The 26,749-nt window shown below is 42.2% G+C and overlaps 2 protein-coding genes across 6 annotated transcripts in view; one reads left to right on the top strand and one right to left on the bottom strand.

Moving 5' to 3' along the window:
• The window catches only part of LOC119911627 (programmed cell death 1 ligand 1-like), a 47,731-nt gene extending 38,392 nt beyond the window's left edge, over positions 1 to 9,339 (bottom strand). The window contains exons 1-4 of one of the 5 annotated variants that reach the window (XR_005445922.1): positions 9,266 to 9,339; positions 8,445 to 8,618; positions 6,708 to 7,049; positions 4,283 to 4,954 (exon numbers count right to left, since the gene is read on the bottom strand). Coding sequence is in view for 2 of the 5 variants with exons in the window: in XM_038730563.1 (XP_038586491.1) it covers positions 4,731 to 4,954; positions 6,708 to 7,049; positions 7,982 to 8,039 (624 nt within the window). In the remaining 3 variants the exon portion in view is untranslated. Of the gene's footprint in view, positions 1 to 4,282; positions 4,955 to 6,707; positions 7,050 to 7,981; positions 8,412 to 8,444; positions 8,619 to 8,794; positions 9,226 to 9,265 lie in introns of those variants that run through there. The other 4 variants (XR_005445923.1, XM_038730563.1, XR_005445926.1 and 1 more) reach the window with 4 other exon arrangements.
• An 11,015-nt stretch (positions 9,340 to 20,354) lies between these two features.
• On the top strand, positions 20,355 to 25,938 carry LOC119911985 (cell adhesion molecule 2-like). Its single transcript, XM_038730957.1, has 5 exons — positions 20,355 to 20,377; positions 21,994 to 22,235; positions 24,450 to 24,695; positions 24,770 to 25,054; positions 25,198 to 25,938. Exons 1-5 carry the CDS (start codon positions 20,355 to 20,357, stop codon positions 25,308 to 25,310), a joined length of 909 nt encoding a protein of 302 aa, XP_038586885.1. The 3' UTR covers positions 25,311 to 25,938.
• The last annotated feature ends 811 nt before the right edge of the window (positions 25,939 to 26,749 follow it).

Below are 26,749 nucleotides of genomic sequence, written 5' to 3'. Positions count from 1 at the left end.
AAAATAAACGGGATCAATGATTAAAAAAACCGAACACACAGAGCAGCGTCCTCTTCCTGCAGTGTCTCTGTATATAAAAAGGTCTTCACACATCATCTAGGAAACCTCTGGTCTGGTTCTGACGTGTCCTGTAACAGTCAGGAAACACGTCACGGAAGAAGAAGTACATCGAAAGTATTTTTCTCCACTACAATCAACACACACAACTGGCCTGAAAGATATAAACATGATACTGAGAGAAAACCATTCAGCAGGGACAAGGTGTGGGGACAGAGGGTCAGGCAGCCCCGGGTCCTGGTTCAAAGGGGCCCATCTGACCTGCCTGACTGAATGTTGTTATGTTGTTGAAGAATATTGTGAATAAAGTTTGTTTGTGTGTCTTGATTTCAGCAAAAAGTTAAGACTCAGATCACATCTGTGTTCTGCAGAAGTGATCCTGTTTCTTACGGTCTTGATTCGACCCCCATAGTTCCCCCCTCAGGGCCCCGGTAGGGGAGAACCGGGACGAATGAAACACTTTTCAGATATATGTCATTTTAAAATATAACGTTAGAAACAGAAACCATTTGTTGTTGTCATCAACAACTCACGTGTGTGTTCTATCAATACCAGGTGTTATCTTGTTAAAATGTGGAACGACTTCAGTATAATTTCACTCTGAATGAAAGGTGCGCATTGTTTCATTCGTCCCTACTGTGCGGGACAGATGAAACACATCGACATACATTTAAATAGGCTAGTTTAAGTTATTGTTTTTTAGAAAGCTTGACACTGCCTTTATTAATACGTAATTGCAAACTCATTATGTCATTTTTCTTAATAAAAAATAGTATAAATACAATTTAGCTAGCTAAGAATCTAACAGCTAATGCACATTTGGATTTAATCCCGGCTGCCCTTTTTATGCACATCTGCAGCCTGTTTTCCTGCTCTACTGTGAAGACCCTGTTATTTGGCTGTGAGCATCCTGGTGGTCCAGCCTGCAGCCTTGTGGACTCTGACCCCCTCCCGCCGTATCTGAATAAGGTTGAATGGCTGCGACACTGAAGTTTAAACTTCACTAGCTTCTAAACTGTAAAACTTTGACATTTAAAACTTCAGGATGTGTTAAAGTACTAACTAATCTTTCATGTGATCTTGACCATGACACATGGAACAATAAACACAACTCCTCATTCAAAAAAAGAGATCAATTGAGTGAATTTACTTTCTGTGATTGAAAACAGCTTCTTTCATATAACTCTGTGAAAGTGTGACGTATCCACCTGATTTTTCCCTGTTCAGTTAAGTACTGTGGACTGAATGTGCTGAGGTAGTTTGGCATATCAGACTTGTATGGGCTCCGAGAAAATCTCTGTGTTTCATTCGTCCCGGCTCTTCCTCACTCTTTTCTAGTTTGGCTGTCACACCTTGTTTGGGCTGATCGAGCAACCAAACAACTGCAGGGAGACACTTGGTGGAAAACGGAGCAAACACAGAATTTTCTGACGCTGAAAGCTATGTGATTTTAACATTATTTCAAATCTAAATGTTTATCATGAAATATGCTCAGGAGGCTTTCTCATAATTGTTCTGAATCAGCCATGTACAGGTGCTCAAAGTGTAAAAGGGGACATAGAACAAGTATTAAAATAGGACTGTTCTCAAAATATGATCCAGACATATATCGTTATGTATTTCTTGATTACACGCTTATATATATATATATTTATACTTATCAGCAAATGCTTTGACACAGTTTTGAAAAAGAAACACAGGGAACAACCCAACTCTAGCTTTAAAACACAGTGGGCTGACATAACTTACAGGGAACAGTAGCTGCTGAGGGGCTGCTGATACTACTGGGGTGATCTGTGATTAGAGATATTATAACAAACATAGGAGATATATAAGCAGATGAAACAAATATGTGACCATGACGAGATGTAAAGATTACTGACAGTATTTGGGACCGGCTCACTATGACTGACCTGCTGCAGCTGCAGCCGCTGCCAAGGCTGACTGCTACGAGAAAATAAGAGCTCACAGAGACTGCTGCACACCGAGAGCTGCAGGGAGAGGAAATAAGATACCAGATTCAAAAGAGTGTGGGAAATAATCTGGGAAGGAAACAGTACTGGGAGAAAGGACTAGGTTAGCCAAGGCAGGAGTAAGAGTGAGACACATCTATAGACAGCTGTGTGCGTGTGTGTGTGTGTGTGTGTGTGTGTGTGTGTGTGTGTGTGTGTGTAGGCAATATTGTGATAATGATTTTATATATTACATTGTGAATCTGAGATATATTTGTATTTTGATTGACTATATGTCTAATCATAAATCTAAATAAACTGTGTGTGTTCTTTCTGTTGGCTCATTATTACCATGACAGAGCAGCATTCACCTTTCACATTAACATTTCATACCTTTGTCTGAAATCTATATAGGGCCATTTCTTCTTCATTTCATCTTATTTAGTTCATATAATAGGTTTGCTATTAAATCTATTCAAATACTGTTCTGAATTAAACGATCATTTAAAAAGGGGCTGATAAGTAGGCTATAAGTCGGAGGAATAAGTAATAAACCTGTTTTAACAATGTTGTTGTAATTATTTTGAGGCACGCTACGTTTTTTTATTAAGTTACTGTAATAATCCTTGTTCAAGTGAAAGGTTTTTAGTCAAATTACATGAAAAATACCAGACCTCGCCCGTGAAACTTTTCTCCCTCAAACCGCAAGAAGGAAGTGAACAGAGCACCTTTTGTTTATCTGTGTGTAGAAGCAAGGTCAGCTGTCGGCGCAGTGTTAGTCGGCAGCTGACGTTACTTCTGCTGAACCACTAACGGTGTCTCGTCCCGGATGAGGTCATCAGATGAAAGGTCATTGTTTACGGTGAAGTTATTATTCATTCATTTTACCAATAGTTTGATTCAGCAGGCCTTCACATGTCTAGGGACTGCAGATGAAAAATAGCCTTTAGGCTAATTCTGGCATATTGACAGAAATGTTTATGAATATGCACTGTCCCTGTAATAAATAAATAAAAAAAGAGAGAAATACTGCAGACTGTATCATGAGGGAGGAGACGAGTTTATCCTGCTGCTGCTCACAGAAGTCGGATTTCCTACTCATGAACTCGGAGACAAAAGTGCCCGAGAAGCAGCTGAATGACATCACACAACAATGGCAGCTCCCATGGAAGCCCACAATGTAAATGGTAAACAATAACCTAAGAGGCAACATAGGCTACAGCATATTTGCATGTATTTAATTAATAGTATAAGTACTATCATATAGTGAGACCTGTTCTGCGGGTAAATTGAGGTAGAAATATGTTGCTGGGTAGCTGGTTACACAAAAGAATCCTTTCTGAACAAAACTTATTAACATGTAAAAATGCCAAAACATTTAATGTACATTTTCTGTCTTTTGAGGACTTCACTCACTTCGTTTCATTAAAATGGCCATAATTTTAATTAACACCAAGGGCAGTGCTGAAGGTGCAACTGGGTTTAAACTTGACAAAGAGTTTATTTTGGTCAGCCATGTTTTTTGTTTACTTTCGGCATCAGGCACCACCATGCACCTCCAACGCTTTGAGGTTGAAAGTCAGATATTTCAGCTTGTGTGTTTTTGTGTTACTAAAGTAACATTTTGAAAGAAACTGTGGTGTGCTGGACTCATGACATCTGAATCAACAGTTCAAGTAAACAGTTTATTATAAAAAAACACAACCGAGTTCTGAACAAACAGTAGAAAAATTGAGAAGCAACTTCAACAGCTTTGAAATCTTTAAACATCTTTGTCCAACTGTCTTTGTCTCTAACAAAATTCACAAATCACCTGACAACAAAAAATGCAATGTATCAAATAAATTACTCTAGTGGTATCACTTTAAGGGTACTGGTATCGTAAAATTTTAAACGACAGTAATGTCGTGTAAAAATTCAAGACTTGGGCCAGATAAGAAAGCTTGAATTTTTACCAACATTTTTATTATCAACAAAAACAGACACCAATTAGAATATAACAGTTCCACCAGAGTGTGTCAGAGATCGGTGCAAAATAGAGCCCCATTCTGTTACCAGAACAGAGACCCGAGTCGACATGAAAACCATGTAACGACTGACTTTCACCTCCTTTTGGACCTCCTTTTATAGCTCTGTTTCTTGGCTTCACATCATCTCTTGGCTCTCTTTCCTTCTGCACCTGAATCTGGGAAAGTCCCTGACTGCCTGCTCCTCCTCTCTGTGTCCTCTGCATGCACTCTGCTTGATCCTGCCATTTCTTCCATAACCTGACTTTTGTGGAATAAACTGGTGTTGTTTGTGCTCCGTGCTAGAAACAGGACATTCTTACTGTGATGGACTATATTGATGTATGTTTTGTTATACAATTTGCACAAAATCTGCTTCTATATTTTACTTTGCAGGTGCTTTTGATGATATCTCACTGTGCTCCCTCCCTTTTCTCCCAAAGCACACGAACTTGCTCACACACACATGTGCCTGGGCAGTTAGATACAGAAAGGAGCACATACACTCAGAGCTGTAGAGTTTTCACACTGTGATCCTAACTTTACACTATAAAATAACACTTTAACTGATGACAATGTAGACCACCATTGCTCTAGTAATTAATGATAACAATTTAGGCTATTATGCTCCAAAATAATTCACAACAACAGATACCCAATCCTATTCACCCCCACAGAAAGACTGGAAATCATGTTGAACACATGATACATGTGGTCAGGTGGGAGGAGTCTGTGACAAGCTGATCTGTTCATCAGCAGCAGACTGTTCTGATTTCCTGTCTGTATGTTTTTTATATTTCCAGAAAACAACCAATCCAACAGCAGCTAAGCAAACCAGAAATAAGGCTGCTCCCAGTCCAACATAATTACGAGCGTAGTTTCTCTCTGTGGGGTTTCTGTTGATTTGGTTTCCCTCCTCGACGTCTCCGCTGTTGGACCCTGAAGATCAAAGTGCATATTAGTCAGGAAATGAGTGAACAGTGGAACAGCCTCCATTTTCTCTTCTATATCTTCTATATTCCTCATGTTTGACTCTCAGAATCAACGTGGAATAAACTGCAGCTCAGCTGTGTGGGAGCATTTTAAACTGAGTGATGACAGCAGCAGTGTGCAGTTATGGCGTTTATTAATTTTACAATTGCTGAATTTCATTACAGATCAAAACAGTCAAATAGTCTACATTTTAAAGTTAATCAGTAAACTGTAGGCTACAACTAACAACAACACAATGAACTAATGTAAATAATTATATTAGGCCTGCTGTAGAGGAAGAACATTTAGTCACTATGATAAAAGTTAAAAATGAATTTTGCATAACATGTTGTTCTAGTTATCCTAAATGAAATACCGCTCAGCCCATCTGCTCTCCTTAAACCCCCTAAACTATTCCTGGATTCTGGACCTGCTGGATCAGACTCTCTCACTCTGGACTCTCAGCTAAGGTTCCCACCTGCTCTGTACAGCAGCAACAAAACCTGTTCTGCAGTAGAGCTGAACGATTAATTGCATTTGCGATATTATCGCGATGTGATAAAACAAGACTTTCTAATCGCCGAGGGTGCGATTACACTCTGGTCACATGACACCCAAGCGGTAAGTAGTCTGCAGACAAAGTTGATGCTTCGTCTGCACATTACGCTGTACCTTGCCTTCTTGTTGTACAATGGCTTAAGCTTGACAGAAGCTGACACTACATAAACTTTAGTGTCACACAGGGAATGAAAGTAGTAGCCGCCACCCGCGGGTAACTTGGTGGTGGTTGGTGAATTCGTCGGGCAATTCACCGCTTTGGTGACAGGAAAACTGCAGAACAGAAAGACGCGTGTATTAAGGTAAGTGCATTGTGGTGATCTGCATCAGTAACACAGGCACAGCCACATGTCAGCTCAGGAAATGTCTGTTACAGCCTGGTTACGGGGGGGGGGACTCCGGTGTTGTCGGAGAATTACTAAACTTGTCTCTTAAACACGAGAGGCGACACCTCAAACTGAGAATTTTTTTGTTTGCTTACTTGGATATAGAAACGGAGGTTTTTGTTGAGAGATGGACTCCTATGAGATGTAAACTGACGTAATAAGGACACATTGTTTTGTGGTTGCACTGTGGGTTTTGTATGGAGCGCTTACTGTATAACACACTGTGGTGAACTTTGTTTTTCTTGTGGTTTGTATGCCGACCTGATGATTTTATATCATATTATTTAATGCCACGACTTCACTCAAATTATCTTTCTTTAATAATTCATGCATCACCTAATTTCATCGTAATACAGGCCTGACTGATCTAATATTGAGTTGGTCATAGTATACACTGATTTACTGCTTGTCCATTGAATAAAACAGAAGGTAAAGAGCTTAAAATGAATCGCATATTAAATGCAATGTTGGTAAAAAAAGAAAGAAATGGCAATTAGATTATTTTCCAAAATCGTTCAGCTCTGTTCTGCAGTATCTAGTCTTCAACTCTAACTCGCTCTTCACCAGCTCACTACCTGATTCCTTTAATGCCGCAGTAAATACTCTGCTTTTATCAAACTCCAGTCTCCTCCCTCTCTCAGTCCTGCATTTGTGTCTACTTGCCTGGCATGAAGTAAAAAACAAAGTTTTGGTAATAATAACTTTTAGTTAGACTACGCTATGAGAATAAAGAATAGCCTTAGTACACACAGACACACTGACCTCCACAAACTCACCTGAAACCTCCAGCTGGATGATTCTGATTGGCTCAGTCTCAATAATGGCTCTCTTACGTCTTGAACCTCCTGCTGCAACTCGACACTCGTATGTTCCAGCGTCGTTGCTGCTCACATTCTTCAGAATTAAAGACACGTCTCCGTCCTTCAGCTCTCTGTCCACCAGCTGCACCCGGTCCTTAAAGGATGGATGCTGGTGGGTTGGATCTGAGAGTCCATCTCTGTGAAAGATGACGTAGTCTGGCTCCAGGTCAGGTCTGCTCCACTCTACAGCTCTGATGAAGACATCTCCAGCCTGACATGGCAGAGTGACATTATCTCCAGGTGTCACTTGTACCACATCTAAAAACAATAAAAACATCCAGAGAGAAAAAGTAATTACATTTCAAAAGGACTCCACAGGACGATACAGTGAGAACATCTTTGTTTTACAGAAGGCCTCTTCACACCTGAGATCATGGGAACATTCAATAATTAGTCACAGCTGTGGAGACGTTACAGGATTTTATTCACATACTGTTTATAAGACTTGTTGTGAGACATGAAGCTGCTTCAACATTATGACGTGAATAAAGTGGTACACAAATCAAGCTATCTGATTGGTTCATATTACTGTTTTAATGAGCGTATACAACGACCATGACGTCATGAACTAGGATGTTGCTGGAGTTAGTACAGACAGAGAGGGAAAAAATAAAAAGAGTACAGACAGAGAGCCCAGGTCTTCTAGTAGCCTGCCAGTGCAATGAGGAAGGATCGTACGCCTGGCAGAGACAGGGAGGGCGGTAAAGGAAGGAAGTACACAGTGACGTGTGATCTTCAAAACTACAAACATTAAAAGAAGTTTTGGCAGATGGCTGTGCCCTTCACATCACACAACTTGCCTTCTTGCGACAGGATGCTTCAAGACTTCAAGAAGTTTTTGTGGCGTTCACACTAGGTGACTGATCAGTGACAGGGGGTCACACACTACATTATATACATTTAGCATGCTAGATGTCTGGCAGAAGATCGCGATGTGTCAGTGATGTGTCGAGTAGCTGTTCTGCTGTAGTTCACACACAGCCGCCGAGTGATCACTGATTTACTCCCGATCACAGCCTGACGGTCGCCTTTTTATACAAAATTCCTGAGGGTTGAAAAGTTACAAGGTTTCAAACTCTGTCAGTATCAACAAGGTCCCGCATAAACTTCCACAACAAGGCGTCGCGATCGCTACATTACAAGATTCAGGTCAGGTAAGAAACGCACACAAAGACAAAGACACAGCTCACCTCCAGATGCAGAGAGCAGAGTGAAGATCATGAAACAGAAGAAAACCGCGAGTCGCATGTCAGCTGAGAGAGAAATGAGCTGGTCCCCTCCTCAGAAACTTTGAGCTTGATCGCAGCGGCTGACTTTCACTGATCTGATAATCAAGCGTGAGCGGCTTGTGCTTATGATCACAAGAGGGAAGTCCATTTGTGGGTTGTGAGGCAACAACTTCGCACAATAGACTGTTTCGCAAGAGGCCGTCAGTCAGTCATGAACTGGGCTCAATTATAACGTGACAGCCACAGATACTGTTCATGTATGTATTCTATACAATTAAATACAATATTACTCTAGTTTACACAAAAAGACTAACTGCTATAAACTCTTTATAAGGCTCAGATCACTTTTGAAACTAATCTGCGGCCTAAAAGAGAATAAATGTTTTATTTGTGTTATGGTCGGTCAATAAGCTGAGTAACTCACCCACACATCGTCCCTTCAGGTAGAAACTGTTGTTTCCTGGAGAAAACTACTGAACGAAATGTCGCTGGTGCAGTTCTGGGTGTTTCCTGTTGTTTTTACTCTCAGCAGTGAAGCTCCAGCTCTTCTGTCGTCCAGCTGATTTTTCGGGAACTTCATGTTTCTGTTTTTCTCCTCCTGTGAGTAAAATACACTGTTACACCGGGCTGTCGTACAAAGTGAAGAAAGAAATATATATATACTGTGTTTCCTGCGACACTAAGGAAACCTGTAATTTGGCTCACAGCCAGCGTGAATTCCTGAAGCAGGAAACTGAACATAGCTCACAGACACAAAGTTAAACTGAGCAAAACCTGCTTTTAATTTAAGCTTCGATCTTCACTGTGACTCAGAGCTGCTGCTCTTCAGTTTGCTCTGTTTTTCCCCCGGAGCTGGTTCTTTGTTGCAGTTATTTTATCAGCAGGAAGAGAAACCAGCGTTTAGCTTTCAAACTGAAAGTACAGCAGATAAAACTGGTCACATTCAGATGATGAGCTGTGATCAACATGTTTCCAACAGACAGACGCCATGTTGAATATTTAATAAATGTGTGTTAAATTCAGGTCACAGTGATCAGTTTTAACAGATAATCATCTATAACAAATATAACTACCAGAACACAAAGCAGACAGTCACAGCTATTAACTGATTATGAAGTGTTAAGTTCAGTGTAGTCTGATTTATCCAAACTCTCAATTTGGTGTTTAATTAAAACAGAAATACAGATATTTCAGATATACATGAAATTAAGAGCAACAGTTTGTTCTCATGTTAGTTCTACTCACCAGCAGTAAAGAGGAAGAGCTGAACCCACATCCTGACTCAGAGAGAGGTGACTTGGGGATGGTGAAATTAAAATGAGCTCAGAGCTGCTTAATACCAAACTCCTCCCTCTGAAACACCCACACTCTGTTATCTGATCACAGGTCCTGACAGACGTTGTGAAACAGCTACAGCGTTAAACTTAAAGAAAGTGAATGATCCTGTTTTTATCAGGTTTAGTGACTTTGGTTTCATCTAGAAGCAGGAGAGAAACAATATTTGTACAGTTTTCCTTCACAGCAGCAGAAGGTGGTTGTTTACTTTTTACTTGGATCTGAATGCAGTTTAAGTGATTTTACTTTTACATAAGTAGAGTATTGTAGTACTTTTCCATCCCTGGTTCAGGGTGGATATTTGAATTGCATTTAGTCTGACCCGTCTCTGAGACCAATGTGTCTACAAGGAGCTGTTCAGCAGACAAGACAAGCTCCCACAGTCAACAGCTTTACACAGACCTCTCCACCAAGATGAGGCAGCAACCCACGAAGGGGAAATTATTGTTGTAGTTTAATGAATTTCTTTAATCATTAGTCTGTTGAAGGTGAGTGCATGTTATTACCACAAATCAGCTTTTGTTCATATTATAGTCAGGACATGAGTGAACAGTGGAACAGCCTCCATTTACTCTTCTATATCTTCTATATTCCTCATGTTTGACTCTCAGAATCAACATGGAATAAACTGCAGCTACAACATGGCACACAGGCAATACAACGTTAAAGTACTTCTACTGTAAAACTAATGAGCATCATTTCTTAAAGACAAAGAGATACTCTGATTATAAATCCAATGTAATTTGGTTCAGTCAACACTTCATGCCGGGAATAGTTACGACCATAGAGGTCTGCTGTCATGGCTCCTGCACTCCTACAGGTCGGTCAGCCCGGGGTTTCTAGTTCCTGCCTCATGCAGGAAGACAGACAAATCTCAGATAGTGTGAATGCCTAAATGAACAGGCATTTAATATGAATGTGTTGCTTTGATATACTGTATATATAAGTTTTAGTCACAAATATATCTTTTTAATTCTTGTAATTCTGTCAGTCTAACTGTGTAAATCTTAATAATTGAGATTGTTGAAGAGTTTACAGTAAATGACTTTAATAAACATCATTGTCAAACTCGCTGACGTTTCAGTGGGTGAAACTCATTAGCATTAAATATACATTTTCAAAACCTTATCCATCTTTTTAAATATATTTGAAATGATCAGATACTTTACTGCTATGGATATTAATATTACTAATGTTGAAGTAGTAGCAGTAAATGCATCAGTCCTGGACCAGAGGCCTGGGAGTTTGAGGGTTCTGCGCAGTATCTTAGCTGTTCCCAGGACTGCACTCTTCTGGACAGAGACCTCTGATGTTTTACCTGGAATCTGCTGTAGACACTCTCCCAGTTTGGGGGTCACAGCCCCCAGTGCTCCGATCACCACTGGAACCACTGTTACTTTTGCTCTCCACATCTTTTCTAGCTCCTCTTTCAGCCCTTGATATTTTTCAAGCTTCTCGTGTTCCTTCTTCTTGATGTTGCTGTCGCTTGGGATCGCCACATCTATCACTGCAGCCTTCTTCTGCTGTTTGTCGATCAACACGATGTCTGGTTGGTGAGCCAAGAGTTTGTCAGTCTGGATCTTAGCTCGGTCATTCTCAACTACCTTAGGAGGTGTCTTCCATTTTGACTTTGGGACTTCCAGCCCATACTCATGGCAGATGTTCCTGTACACTATGCCAGCTACCTGGTTATGGCGTTCCATGTATTCACTTCCTGCCTGCATCTTACACCCTGCTGTTATGTGCTGTACTGTCTCAGGGGCATCCTTCGTCGTTTCGTCCTGGACAGTGGTCTTGACACTCACTAGCCCTCGGCCTCCCTCGCTACGCTTGGTGTACAGTCTCAGAGTGCTGGATATGGGGTGAAACCCTCCATGCATTGTGAAGAGCTTTCTTGTTTTGATGTCAGTGGCCTCTATCTCCTCCTTTGGCCAGTTTATTATACCAGCGGGTTATCTGATGACATGTATGTGTTAATGGCTCGGATCTTGTTTTTCCTATTCAGCTGACTTTTCAGGATATACATATATTTATCATCGCTGGTTCAAATCCAGCTCGGACCAGAGTTGTGGCGAGGTGCAAGTTCACCTCTGTGTGTTGCTTTGGGTCATGTTTGTGCATGTGTGTGTCTTTCAGACCTGTGTGTATACTAACGTAATAACAAAGTGATAAAGTATATCTTCTTCTTCATATGAAGGCCTTAGACAGGTTGTGTTTCTATTGAACTGACTTTGTGTCTGATTACACTTCGTCATATTTTAGGACAGAGGCTGAAAGCTGACTCGTGTGTGCCTGATCAACATATTTTTCTGTTGATGTTTACACTGTGTACATGCTCTGCACTTGTGGCTGCTGAGTTATCTGGTGTCCACGGACTGACATCACATGTGGGCGTGTTAGACGTTATGTCTCTGCCCTCAGTGTCTCTGCCCGGACACGCCCATACACACACAGACAGGACAAAGCAGACACGACTGACAGAGACAGCAGGGAAGGGAAACACTGGGAACACGAGGAAAAGAGGGGAAGGCGAAGCCAACCTATAACAGTTGCCTTAATTTATTATTACAAACAAATGTCAACAGGCTCGACTATTTATTAAGATGTTAAAATGATTAAAGACTCCAACATGTTTTTATTTTATTTATCTATTTCTTGGATCTCGTTCTTTTCTGCAACATTAAATTCATCATGAATAAGAATAAAACCAGTTAGTAGGCTCCACCTGCATGCATCAAATTGATGTCGGTCTCTGCTCGGGCTGAAAATGTTGTCGGGCTGCGCTTGAACACCACAGGCCAGGGCCGGAGTTTTGGCCCCTGCAGGGCTCTAGTTCTGTGCTGACTTTTACACCATATTAGTTAAATCTGTTCAATTGCTTGTTAACACAAATAGCTAATCAGCCAATCACATGGCTGCAACTCAGTGCATTTAGGCCTGTAGACGTGGTCAAGACAACTTGCTGAAGCTCAAACTGAGCATCAGGAAGGGGAAGAAAGGGGGTTAAAGTGACTTTGAACATGGCATGGTTATTGGTGCCAGACGAGCCGATCTGAGTATTTCAGAGAGACCACACCGGGTGTCACTCCTGTCAGCTAAGAACATGAAACTGAGGCTACAGTTTCTACACAGGCTCACCAAAACTGGACAACAGAAGAAGGAAAAACATTGTCTGATGAGTCTTGATTTAGATTTCTCTCTCTCTCTTTCTCTCTCTCTGGACTACAGCTAGTGGACTATAAAATTGGAAAATCTGTATAAATGATACACATGTAGTACAACCTGTATACTTATATATCCTAAATATCCACTTTTTTAAATAAACTTAAAAAGACACATCCACTCTACTGTAAATACATAGTACTGTAATAGTACTTTTTCTTTACCCATTGGATTGTTACGACCCCTCCCTTTCTTCCTGCTGTGGCTACATTGGTTGCTTCCTGCAGGAGCTGGCAGTTTGGGAGGGCTCGCCACGTATTGGGCTGACCCCTGTGTAGACCTGTCTCACTGCATGTCTCTCTCTCCCAGGCTCCACTCATCCTGGTTTGGGTTGGTTTGCTGTTCTGAGTTGCCGGCAACCTTCATTCATACATTTCTCACTCATCCACTCACCACTGATGTCGCTGATTATCACATTTCATCTTTTGTAAATAGTTATGTTGTTTATAGTTTCTTTAATAAAATCTTTTTTGGCACTTTAAATTGCTTGGTCTCCCCCTTTCTGTCACATTTTATGAGCCGTCATCTGTCCGACGAGCCCCCATTTGTTATGACCTGATTCAGAAAGCCACAAGGTTTGTGGCAAAGTACAGGTGATGAAGTATGGTCTATGAACATCAGTGGTTTCAGTCATGTCAGGGCAGGATGATGGATGCATGGAAAATGGGTGTAAGGGTGTTGTTGTGTGCAAAAAATAATAACTACCACTAAAACACCATGTCCAGAAACCAAGGCAAAGGTGGAACCTGAAAAGGAAATCAGAGGGTAGCAAGTTAGCAGGGAGGTCCTTGTCCTCAGCCCAGCAGCAACCTCCCTATGGATGAGAATAAGGCGTTACCAATAACAATAGCTGTTAGACTTTTATCACGGTGCTGCCACTGTCTATTACTGCCCTCTCCTGGAGAAATATTGACAAATATTTTGGGAAAAAACAATCTCAGAAAGAAGCAGACAGTTTTGCTGTTGCATTAGACATTTGAAGGTTGTATTCAGGATGTCAAACTGACTCAAACGGACGTGAAAAAAATGAAAGATAGAAGCTAAAGCGTACTGATCACACAGCATCCCCCAACGATTGAGACAAAAGACAACGACATTAAGGATCAACACTGTTCCTGTTAAGCCGGGTAGGCCTCTGTTCATTACTACAATGTGAATAAAGTGAATAAATCGTACTTCTCGTTTCAACCTCTCTGGGGAGCACCTGTAACTATTACAAGTGCCCCAGGAACAGTGCTTGACCATGTCTTGTAAAAATACGGCAGAAGAAAGCTAGAAAACGTCTCCTTTTGCATCAGAGTCAATGGAGCGCATCCAGGAAAGTGTCGGACCTCAGAGAGAGTCCTTTACTGCGTTGTGATTGGCCAGCTGTGTATATGGGGTGTGGCTTAGCAAAGGGTCAATTAGCCCAGGAGCACCAACAGGACTTAAGTCTGGTTTTAAGGTAAGTAGGTCTTAACTACTTACCTTTCTAAGTCCGACCTAATAAGTACGACAGTTGCACCATCCAGGCCTAAGTCAAAATCTAGGCTAGTTTCTATAGCAACCACTTGATAACTCAGCAGTAAAGACACGGCGCGCCTTATACAGACTTTACAATGAGCGGGCTTTTAGATGGGAGAGAGTTAATAGTGACAGAAGCACTCCATTGGACATTTACAATGATGAGGAGCTGATTGAGAGGTGTCGATTCTGTAGCAGACCTAAACATTTTAGTTATGCATTTTAATAAATTTATGAGAATTGATACTCAATTATGAATTAATATTCATAAAATCAAAATTTCCTCGTTAAGGGCACCACCGGAGTTGTTATAATCCTAGAGTCTCCGGACCTCTAGGTAGTTTTGAATAACTATACAATTATTACTAGTGATCAGTTAGTTAATAATCGCTCAATTATCTTAAATCAGTCAGTCAGTCTCATATCTAAAGGGTCAATTCTCTTGGCAGGAACTATAAATAGGCAACACACACAGCTCTTGATTATATTACAGTGAATTTATTCTCTAACTAAGGTGATAAAAAGATGGTTGGATACAGGGAACATAAACATTTGCTGAACAATGAGCCTGGAGGTTCGGTTGTGGGAAGCATTTGACTCATACGGCATAGAAGGGCTAATGAAAGTAAACTAATGTCATAATTTAGGACGTGTGTTGAGTCTTACTGCTTGTCGACAGTCTGCTTTTGGCCTGTTGCACGGGTCCCACGCTAGCTGCCCGATCCTGGCTTTTTGCTAGGGATTCTTCGGGGTTCTCCGTGTCTGATTGAAAACGCCTCCTCCGTCTGGCAATTCGGCTGTTTTCAGGTTTCCTTTGTTGCAGTTGGCGAGACCACGTGGCTTGGTCTGACCTCGGTGAAGTTGGCTCGACGAAAAAGGCTTAAAATGGAACTTGGTCGTTCCTGAATTAGTCCAGTGTAACTTAACGGACTGATAACTTTAACAAACAAAAGAAATAAAGACATTAAAACAAACTGAAGGCAGATCGATGTCGCGGCACTTCAGGTGTGTAGCTTCAGGCGAACAAAGGCCTGTTTGTTTCGCTGGCCGAGTCTGGGCGTTGCCTGGCGAGGCACGCCAACGCGTGCCGAAGCGTCCAGAGGGCCGAGCAGAGTGGAAGAGAACCAACAGCGAAGAGAAGAGAGCTTTTGCTGTCTGGGGCGTGGTTCCCCAGGGGGCGTCTCAGGTTTCCCAAGGGACTGCCTTTCTAAACTTAATGTCTAAAGAAAAGAAATTTATTTGCACGTATTATAATCAAAGATTTTCCACAATCGAACCTCAATGGTTGAACGGTTGTACTGTTCTAGGCATTTGGTAACAGGAAACAGTTGTCACATTATTGGTCAGGATATTTATACATTTAACGGCATTTCCAACGAGGTCATGTAATACTTATTTCGTCCACTTGGGGGAGCTCAGGTTACATGAGGAAAGCTTGGATTACATTAGATGAAGGAGTGTCTTGCTGAAAATAAAAACACTGCACAAGTAACTTCTTTTCAGCACTAATATCAACAACAGATAGCAACAACAATTAACATAACTACTCAAATAGAGGCAAACGTAATCAGGTAACTAAAGATTTAATTAACTTAATTAAATGCTTTGAGTCTTTGGAGACTGCAGTCCTTTTACATTGAAAGTTCAGTGTCTGGACCATGTCACACATGGGTGAGACAAGGAGTATCCTTTTTGATGTGGTAATAAAACAAAGAATAAGGTCAGTTGCCACGGAAACATGTGTGGGGGGCCAGTTTTGATAGGCTGTTCAGAGAGATGCCAATGGCTGGTTCGTGTCCCTTTGTCAGTTTAACAGTCAGGCCCCGCGTTATCAGCTTCGGAATCAAAAAGGTGCCAGTTTCATGGTCGGGATAGCACTTAGAGAAAGCAACTTTGACCCCTCCCCTTCTTCTCTGGGGAGGAGAAAGGAATTTAGGGTAGCTCCAAATTTATTCAATATAAAATGCACAAATCCACACCGTTGTTCACTACAATTCTGTCAGAGAGATAGCCTATTATGAACCTGTTGAAGAGCTGACACCCGCAACGCAGCACTGACACCTGCATTACAGCTGTTAATAGCACTACATTTTTATGCAAATGGTCCGGATCGCGGCACCATCTGAGCATGAGTATCTGTATGTCAACCGCACGGGATAACATTCAATAAATGTGCAGATTGCTTGTTACGCCAATTATAACATCTTTAATTTGGTGGCACGGTGGCCTGGATCTACCCATGATGCACGCATCCTCCGAGAGAGTGCGTTATACCAGGATTTCAAGGCTGGAAGAGTAAACGGGCTGCTTCTCGGCGACAGCGGAGACCCACTGAAACACTGGCTGATGACGCCTATAATTGCTCCGAGGACTGAGCAAGAACGACAGTATAACACCATCCACACCACCACTAGGTCCCTCGTTGAGCGGTGCATCGTGGTCCTCAAGCACAGTGTCTGTGCTGCTATCCATGGTGCTGATTTAGTGCGGCCACTAGATCACTGAAGATTATATAAATAGACTAGGCCTAGACTATAGAACAAAACTCGCCAAAAGTGACACATTTAGGTTTTACAGTAATCATTAACATGTATCATTGTTTTTTCTAGGTTTCATTGTCTTCATGGAGAGATGTGGATGCACCCTGAGTGAGTCTGCACCGTAATAGCAGCGTGCACTGTCCTCCACAACATCTGTGTCTCCCTAGGCAACACCATCAGCCGGTGCCGGAGGAAGGTGCCGACCCTGTGGACCATGCAGGGCATGACGGTGTCGGTGGACGACTAGTCCGTACACGCATTATTAATGCTTTATTAAACTGTTGTAAACTATTGCTTCACTTAAAATAATTCTGAAAAATAAGCCACAAAGAAAGTCCAGTAGGTTTATAATAAACTTTTTAAATTTACATACAATTGTCATTGATTCATTGCACACAATTTGCAATTAGGCTTATTTACAGAATTACAAAAGACCGCCCGTCCTCTTCAGAAACATGCAAAGATGACCTGCTTATCTGTTGTTGGAGCAACTGTATTTCTAACGATATTTTTTGTTTTTCAAGTTCCAGATTTTCCTGCTCGGTCTGTAATTTCTTTCTCAAGAAGTGTCTGCTGCAGGTCGTCCAGCCTCCTCCTCCGTTTCACCGGCGGTGCACCACTGCTGAGAACTTTGTGGAGTGACTGGGGCCTCGATCGAGTCTGAAAATACAGAGAATCTATCATAGGCCTACTGTTATCTGACAACTACTAAAACTGTTATTGTAGGCTACTCTAATATATATATAGGCTACACACCTTCACAATTCACACGGTCAAGCAATCGTTAATCACCTCTGTTATCTGTTGTTTTTTTCTTCTTGTTAGTTATTGAGTTTGATTGATTGGCAGTCACTGTGTGTCTGTGCTGACTGTACAGCTCTATTAACTTTCGTATGTAAAAGACTAGAAAGGCGCTATACAAGTACGGAGCATTTACATTGATACGGCTACAAGTTAACAAAACAGTGGAAGTGGAACAATGTAACGCACGCTGTTAGGCATCTGCTATAGTTCTGTGGCCATTCACATGAACGCGCATCGCTAAGAACAGGTGTAGTTAACCCTAGGCTTAAGTTTGGCATTAGGTCAACTCTAAAGACTGGTCTTAACTAAGACCTACTTAGCAGTTAGGACCAGGCTTAGTAAAGCCCTGTTGGTGCAACCGGCTCCTGGTGCCCAGAGTTACTGCAATCACTCTCAGAGAGATTGGCCACGCACACACATAACCCCACAGGGCGTCACAGTATACACAAACATTACACACTTGCATTATTCATTGAATGAATACCACTAGATTGGTGGCTTCCTGCCTTTTCTTCAGCACTGAGAAGCAAGGTCCAGTGAGGCCTTCAAGTTAGAGGACTGCGCCTATACTCGTAGAATCTGGAGTTACGATACGTAACTACCGTAACTACCGCTTCGCCCTCTAAGGCTGTTGTTATTGGGTCAGAGGCCAAGCAGGATGAGTCAATGCCTCTCCAAGCCCATAAGGTAGCACCAAGCACAAACCCACCTACCCAGAGCCATACAATGAGCCACCCAGTCACTCGCAGTCCACAGCATTGGTGTTGGCGTGCACACGAGCACCAACGGCACGACATGGGAGGCAGAGGACCGACCCATGTGTAATAGCCGGGGAATCGGGCGGGGGGGGGGGGGGGGGCACAGCTGTACAGATGCAGGCAAGGTCACGACCGCCTCAGAGAGCAGGGCCAGCGCGAGCAGCTGGCGCACCGCACACTCACGAGGGAAAATCACTCAGCCAAAACACAGTAGTGAGTGAGTCAGCGAGAAACGGGGGTCGTCCCGCGGGCTCAGTGAAAACCACAGGGCACACTGAGCTTTCTCTCGTTTGGCAAACATCACACATGCACAGTGCACAACGATGTCACACACCTCTGGATGCAGGAGGAGGGACTGCGTCGGTGATGCTGTGGTCACGCACGAGCCCGCAGCCGGGCTCTGCCGGGAGGGACATGCGTAATGTGTTGAGCCGCAATAGGATAACACCACTGTAGTTGTTGTAAGAAGCGTAATGTCTGTTTTGAGGGCTCATATGACACAGCCTGCCTGGTCAGACAGGCTGGACCCACAGAAGACTGTTGCTACCACCTTCCTCTGGCTGGTAGAGCGGGAGTGTCCCAGCGGCTCCCCGCTTCCCCCGTTCAAACATTGCTATGTTGCTGCTGCGAGGCAACATTGATCGTGGATCAATATATTTGACTGTCACAACCCGAGCGAAATGACTGGTTTCACTATCAGAATGAGGTGATCCATCTGGTCTACAACAGCCGTACAGCCGCACGTATACAATTTTACCCCCATTCGCGTTAGCGGAGAGCTGAACTGGAAGTTAGCCTGCTCAGCTGGCAAAAGTAAACACAGTGGACGCTGTAGCGCTACCGCCGACTAGTGTTTGGAGGTGTAATTGCAGAATGACGGAGACACCGACACAAGTATGAATGCATGGCAAGTATAAATCAAGCTTCAGTCTCCACCCCTCCCCCCAAGTCATTACAACCAGTCAGGTGAGACGACAGCTCACCAGAACCCAGATCATCGAGGCCAGAGGACCCGACGACATCCACCCGAGGCTCCTCAAGAGCCCCTTTTTCCACCGCATGGTACCAGCTCGACTCTACTCTCCTTTTTTTGGTTTTCCATAGTGGAAAAGTTGTACCTGTACCTGCTTCCAGATACTTTCAATTTCCACCATACAACAAATAACAAACCATGACATGCATCCAACACAATACAATACATTTACACAGGTGGGTGAGGGGGTTGAGGGTGGGGGGCCCCTGGAGTCCCGGAGCATGCACTCTCACTAACAATAAAGGTGGTATGTCCTGAGTTGTTTAACACATCAAGATGTGAATACCAGAACTCTGTCTGAACTCTGTCTGAACCCTCCAATACTTTTGGAGGGGACTGTATAAACACCCACAGACCAACATGTACACCCACACACTTACAGATACACACAAACACACACACACACAGACATATACACCCACAGACACACACAAAACACAAAGAAATTAGGTATCCTTGGTTGTCAACAGTTAGTTGCATTATTCTTTATGCATGTCAATAGGTTGTCCTGTCTGTTTGTGTGATGTTTGTGCCCCCCACCCCCATTTCTGCCCAATAGGCTAATTAAATAAATACAAAAAGACGATACCGGACTTAAATTTAAAACTTTCTTGTTAAAGCAAACATGGTACTTAGCAGTATACACGGTATACAGCTCCTCATACTGCATCCCAGGCTGCTGGGCGTGACAGGGTTAAAAAAAAACAATGCACGACTTGGTGTCCATGTCCTGTTTCAGGACACCTGAGGGCTCGTTCTGGTCTGATCTGAGGTCATTATCAGTGTTACAACATGGGCATTTTCCACAGACTAGCTAATAGACAGTCTGCTGAGCTTTACTGTTTTGCAGCTCTCCTGTCTGTGTCCTCTCAGTCAAAAACATACAAGTTTATTAGCAACTCTAACTTTCGAAAAATGTGTGATTTGTTTCTCTGTATGTGTCAGCCCTGTAGCTCGGCACAACCTGCTCAGTTATTCACTTAGATGCTTGTTTTGACTAAACACAAACCTTATTTCCTGCTAACTGCTTTAGAGAAAACCACAACGGTATCAGTGATATAGAAAGAGGAAGGAGGTGGGATTTGCTTGGTGCGAGTGGTAAATGTTGATCTCAGATGACCAAGATCTAAAATGGAGGAATGGTCTTTACTGTGGCTGTTAGGTAAGTAAAAATCTACTTAATGTGTGAATGTTTGTCTCCATGTCGTCTCAAAAATTAGTTCTAAAACATGTCTGGTGTTTTTGAAAGCAGCAGCGAGTTACAGAGTGAATAATGTGAATACAAAGACAGAATTCAGCCAAATACCGTCAAATGATCAAATACAAATTAGCTACGACAAGAGAACAAGAATTTGAGTGATCATTCTTTGGTAATATATCAGCAAAGAAAAATAAAACATTACTAAAAAGTGTTTCAATTGTGTTTCTTTCAATGAAAATGAAAATTCTGATGCACAAAATTAATTCCCAATGATCACAAATCATAATATCTGACAAAATAATTGAAATATGATTTTTTTTTACCTCAAGCAGTCCTAATATTTATTACACTGAATCTTAAACAAATATAATTTGTTGTTTCCACATCTAACATCAACATGTGGCTGTTTTTCTGTTCACTACAAGCAGGTTGTGTTGTAGAAAGTCCAGATGTCTTGTTTCATGTTAAAACCTCAAACCAACCTGAGTGTGTTTTCTCTTTAGTTCTGACCTCACTGCTGAGCTGCACAACAAACCAAGGTGAGAAAACTTCTTCTGTCACAGCTGAAAGGTTATTCACTCCCTGATAGAACAGTTAGTGTTTAGGACAGTGTTTGGGGAGGGAAACAGCCACTTTACAAATACAATAAAACACTGAATGCAGTTTTGATGCCACAGTGTTGCAGACTGGAGCCAAAGCTGAAACTGCTGCTGTAAAAATGTTATTCTGAAACTACACAGCATGATGCATTTTACATTTACATTTACTCATTTGGCAGACGCCTTTATCCAAAGCAACTTACATTTGAGGAACAACAAGCAACAACAGAGCATCAAATAGAGATTACAAATACAGATCTACATACTAGTAAGAGCAGCAATAAATACTAGTAGGAGCTCACAGCACATATCACATAAATGGGGTAAATACCAAGGGAAATAAGTATGAGCTAACTAAAAGTGCAAACTACACAGGATAATAGTAAGAGGATAGAAGAAGAAGAGCACAGGAAGTGCATGTAAGAGTTTAGAGGTGTTATTAGAGGAAGTGTACTCGGAAGAGATGAGTTTTCAAGAGCTTCTTGAAGCTTGAGAGGGACGCCCCTGCTCTGATGGCGTGTGGTAGCTCGTTCCACCGTCGTGGTGTCACAGATGAGACCAGCCGGGACTGGTTTGCTTTGTGTGAAGGGATGGCGGAGCCAGGCGGCGTTCGTTGGAGGAGCGTAGCGGCCGAGAAGGAACATAAGTTTGTATTATAGAGTTTAGGTAGATGGGTGCAGACCCATGATGCAGTAAGAATTACATAAGTAAGAAAGACAGATGTAGCCAGATCTTCTGCTGTGTGTTTGACACAAACTTTGAGAGTAAAATTGAAAAACATTTGAAAACATTAGTCTGTCAGCTCACATCTCAGTTTGATTCAGATTTCTTCTCTGAAACACAGAGATCAATTCAGCAGTGAAGAAGTGACAGTGAGAAAGCAGGAATATGAGGAATGCAGAGAAAAAAAAACGCAAATTATCTCTTAAACCACATCTTTCTGTCTCTTCCTCCAGCCTCTCTGACTGTGAGTCCCAGCAGCTCTCAGCTGTTTAGAGGACAGTTTTTCTCTCTGAGCTGTGAGGAGGACGACAGCTCTGCTGGATGGACGCCGAGGAGGAACACAACCAGAGAAACCAGGACTCAGTGTGGAGCTGGCTGGGGAAGATCAGCTGGTTCTTCTTGTAACATCAGTTACATTTTTGCATGGGACAGTGGAGTTTACTGGTGTGAGTCCAGCGAGGGAGGAACCAGGAACACCATCAACATCACTGTCACTGGTAAATTCAGACTACTGTAATCTGTGATTTAATGGGTCTAATGAGGTGTGACCGGATCAATAACAAACACAGGGACTCTGAACACTTTGTCAGTGTTATTCAGCATTTCTCTTTGTCTATTGACTAAAATCAAAGGCAAAACTTTAACCCAGAAATAAAAAGAAAGAAAAGAAGACACTGAGTGAAGAACCAAGAGTAGCCAAGAAATTAGCCTTAACCCACCATACGTAAATAATTATTTGTGTAATACTGTTGTAGTGTCTGTTCAGTGCACACACAGTGTGTGTTTGCAGGCTGGAAAACAGCAGGTGTCCATGTCATGTATTACTTTTGTTTTGATTTTTCATCCGTGTCATGCTGAGGCCTGCAGATTTGAACTAGAGGTGACTGTCTTCATATAACAAACTGCATGTTCTCACACACCATCTTCACCAACTTGACAACACATGCGCAGTATTTGTAAAACACTTCAAAGTGAGAAAGCACCACGAATAGAAGCGATGCAACATGTGTTGTCAAATTTATCAACATGTTAATTTTGCTCCTGTTTTGTCTTTTTAAGTTAAGCTTGGTGTTGAGCTTTTGGGACAATCGTATTACGCACACCTTCTGCTGGATCTCGGCAAAACAATCCAACTTTACTGTAGCAGAGACAACACCACCAACATTACAAGCGAAAACCAGCTGAGTTTAGATATACACAGATCAGCCATAACATTATGATCACATGCCTAATATTGTATAGGACCTGTTTTTGAAGCCAAAACAGTCCAGATCCGTCGAGGCATGAACTCCAGTAGACCTCTGAAGGTGTACTGTGGTATCTGGCACCAAGACAATAACAGCAGATCCTTTAAGTCCTGTAAGTTGCGACGTAGAACCTTTGGAATTAGGAGGCCAAGCCAACACCTTGAACTCGTCGTTGTGTTCCCGAAACCATTCCTGAAGCACTTTTGCTTTATTGAAAGATGCCACAGTCATCAGGGAATAACGTTTCCGAGAAAAGGTGTACATCAGGGATTATAAATTCACATCCAGCACCGCAGCAACCTCCATGTGGCACATAATCTAATGACAACAAAGGTAAACTAAAAGTGTATGGAAGAAGCTAAAGAGTGAGCTGTATCGTTTCCTCTTTGTTGAGTTTCACATGCGCTGCACCGATCACCGCCAATCAAGGCTCAACTGTCCGACCTGCAGCCTCTCTGCTCCTCTGTGTCTCTGCAGGGCGCCTCTACTTCACACATACCACGGAGCAAAGTCGGCCAGCTGATCAGAGGACATTAGACATTGACAACAACTACACTCGTTAAGTACATGGTGCAATAAAAGTCCATACTTTACCAACGCACCAGTTTAATAAGCATAAACACGCAAAACCCGATGTTTTAATCTGCTGAGTCTCTCATCCACTGCAGCCCTGTTTAGGATTTACACAAGCACAGCGCTAGTTCAGCTAAAGTGGCAAACTAAGCTTAATAGTCACTAAAGACAGACAGTTTTCACTTATTGTTAAAAACAAGCTAAAGTGAAAGCTGTCTGTCTTTAGTGACTATTAAGCTTAGTTTGCCAGTAGCCTACCTTAATATATGTCACATTATAAACTCAGCTCAGTGGCGGAGACAGACGCTGCTCTCTTCCAGCAGCAGCAGAGGGAGGAGGAGGACAGGAGGGACTGAATTGTTCATTCCTTCTAAACATCACTCAGTATGTTGTTGGTTAATATGGTTTATTTTACTGACATTTTAGATTTGTTTCCAGTGAGATATTAGTGACTTTGCTGTTGTAAATCCTGTTGCTGCTCTAGAAACAACATTTAGTTCATATATATATTTAGTTAAAATATCATATTATTGTTTCAAATAATATATGCAATTATTTAGTAATATAAGACTGATAAGAGCATCAATAAAGAACTAATAAGGATTACCAATACAAGTGACAAAAAAATCCAAATCATACCCATCCGAAAATGTCCGGCCCATCTCCCTGTCCTGGGTTTAAAATCCAGCCCAATTGAATTTCTAATTGAATGGCCCTGGTGTACATGGTCACTGGTTCACTTGCCCATTTTCCTGCTTCTAACAAATCAACTATGAGGACACAATGTTGACTTGCTGCCTAATATATAATATATATAGGTCACAAAAGCGTGTTAGTGTTGATGAAGCTGTGTGTAAATGATGAAATGCTGTAGTTTGTCTCTGTGTTGAGGTGGACCAGTGATCCTGCAGAGTCCTGTCCTCCCTGTGATGGAGGGACATGATGTCACTCTGCACTGTAAAACAAAGACCCCTCCCTCCAACCTCCCAGCTGGTTTCTATAAAGATGGCTCCCTCATCAGGACTGAGCCTACAGGTCACATGACCATCCACCATGTTAACAAGTCTGATGAAGGCCTCTACAAGTGTAACATCAGCGGTCGTGGAGAGTCTCCATCCAGCTGGATCTCTGTCACAGGTGAGGAGGTTACCTTTGATTTCAGGATTTATTTCATCCAGAGATTCACCTGACCAGGTGGATTCTCTCTACAGGTAAACCTAAAACCACAGCCCCGCCCACATACAGAGCTCTGCCCCCAACATCAACTACTGTATTTGACCTGACACCCTCTGCAGACCCGCCCCCAACATCAACTACTGTATTTGACCTGACACCCTCTGCAGACCCGCCCACCTCTGCTCCTCTGCCCACTCCGACATCACCTGCCTCAGACCCCCTCCAGCTTGTGTTCAGACTGATCTGCCACCTGGTGGTCTTCTGTCCGTACTGCATCTCCACTGTCGTCATGGTGTCTTTATATCGACGCAGGGCCACAGGTAACACTCTGAATCACTGACCTTACAAACAATGATCCATCAATCAAGCAATCAGTCTCACACTGTCACTGGTGTTAATGATCGACAGTTTTCTATAACAGATAAATTCACTACATTTTTTTTATAACCTGCTCTGACTGCAGGAAATGGCCTACCTGTCTCAATGGTGATGACGCCACCCACCCAGGCTGAGGAGGGATTGGATGATGACTGTGATGATGTCATCCCTGCTGTCACCACAGAGCATCACTTCTGAGTTGATCCAGTGTGTTCAGTGTGTTCTGGCTCTTAATGAAGCTGAATGTTTGAGTCATCAGCAAATAAACCTCAGATTTCCTTCATAGGTCACAAACAGCAGAGGACCCAGAACACTTCCCTGTGGAACTCCTCATGTTCTAGTTTGACTTAGATGATGTTGAACTCAGGATCTCAGACTTCCGCAGCAGCTACAGTCTCACTTTAAACTCTTCTAATCTTATTTACTGCTTTTAACCCCTTGACGCCAATTGTCGTGAATTCGCATCATACCTTTTCCTTGCAGACTGCAAGCCAAGATAGCACATGGATTCCCCTGATGCCTGTTGGTGCATATTCGATACGAACCTAGGAACCTTTCGCAAGCCCTGGTTCTCGTTTATGCCTGTTGTCGCTAATTTGCATCATACCTACACATACCTGAATTTATATCTTTTCCATGTTCTATAGACAAATTAACAATCTTCACTTAATTTATCATCATCTTGAAAGCGAATGAAAACACAAATAATTTTTTGATTCTAAAAATTTCAGGCGTCAAGAGGTTAAAGTTTTTAATAAACCTCACACAATCAACCAAATCTCAGTCTCTGTGTCATGCTAAGTTAAATAAAAGTTAAAGCTGAACATAAGACGTGTGTTGTCTGTTTGACAAAAAGTAAGGATGACCTTAACACAATAATTGTTGTTGGTAGATAGACGCCTATGTGTCATGGTGGAGCTCAACTTAATTGATTTCATGTGGGAGAAGGCAGATTCACTAGGTTGATCCAAACAGAAAGTGCTCACAGACAAAAGGCTCGCTCCTCATGTTGGGATACTTCTCCTGTGAAAGCAGCCCCAGAATTAAGTCTTCATGTCTCTGGTTGTCCTGGATCTCTTTTGATCCTACACATCAATATCTGTACTAAACACGACACTTTGTCTCTTAGAAATTGTATGGATTTCCATGAAATGTGGTTCAGACATTCAGGTTGAAATGCAATATCGTTGGTGATGCTCTAACATTTCATCTAGCGTCAACATCAGGTCAACATTTAAATAAATAAATACCTGCAGTACTAAGGACATTCCCGTCAGCCTCAGCTGGACTTTGTGTTTACTGCTAATTAGCTGATTTAAGCATGCTAACTAAGATGATAACTGTGATAACTGCTATTCATTAGCAAGTTAGCATTTTCCTTGTGAGCATTTTTGCATGGTGATGTTGCACAGCTGCAAGAACGCCTGTGGGCCTGTGTGAATACAAAGACACCATGAGATGTATACGGGGAGAATACCATGATGTGGCCGGTCATTCTCAACACAGATAGGATTGGATCTGCAGGGGATGGAGCTGTGACAGAAAATTATGATGAGTATTTCATCATAATCAATTCAGTTCAATTAAATCAACTTTATTAATCCCATAAGGGGCAATTAGTTAAGAGCAGCATGTTT

The sequence above is a fragment of the Micropterus salmoides genome, unplaced genomic scaffold (genome assembly GCF_014851395.1).
Source record: "Micropterus salmoides isolate LMB-PRFRI ecotype aquatic unplaced genomic scaffold, ASM1485139v1 Ms_hic_scaffold_2, whole genome shotgun sequence".
NCBI lineage: Eukaryota > Metazoa > Chordata > Actinopteri > Centrarchiformes > Centrarchidae > Micropterus > Micropterus salmoides.
Note: the sequence above shows the minus strand (reverse complement) of the source record. Positions and strands in the feature narration are given on the sequence as shown.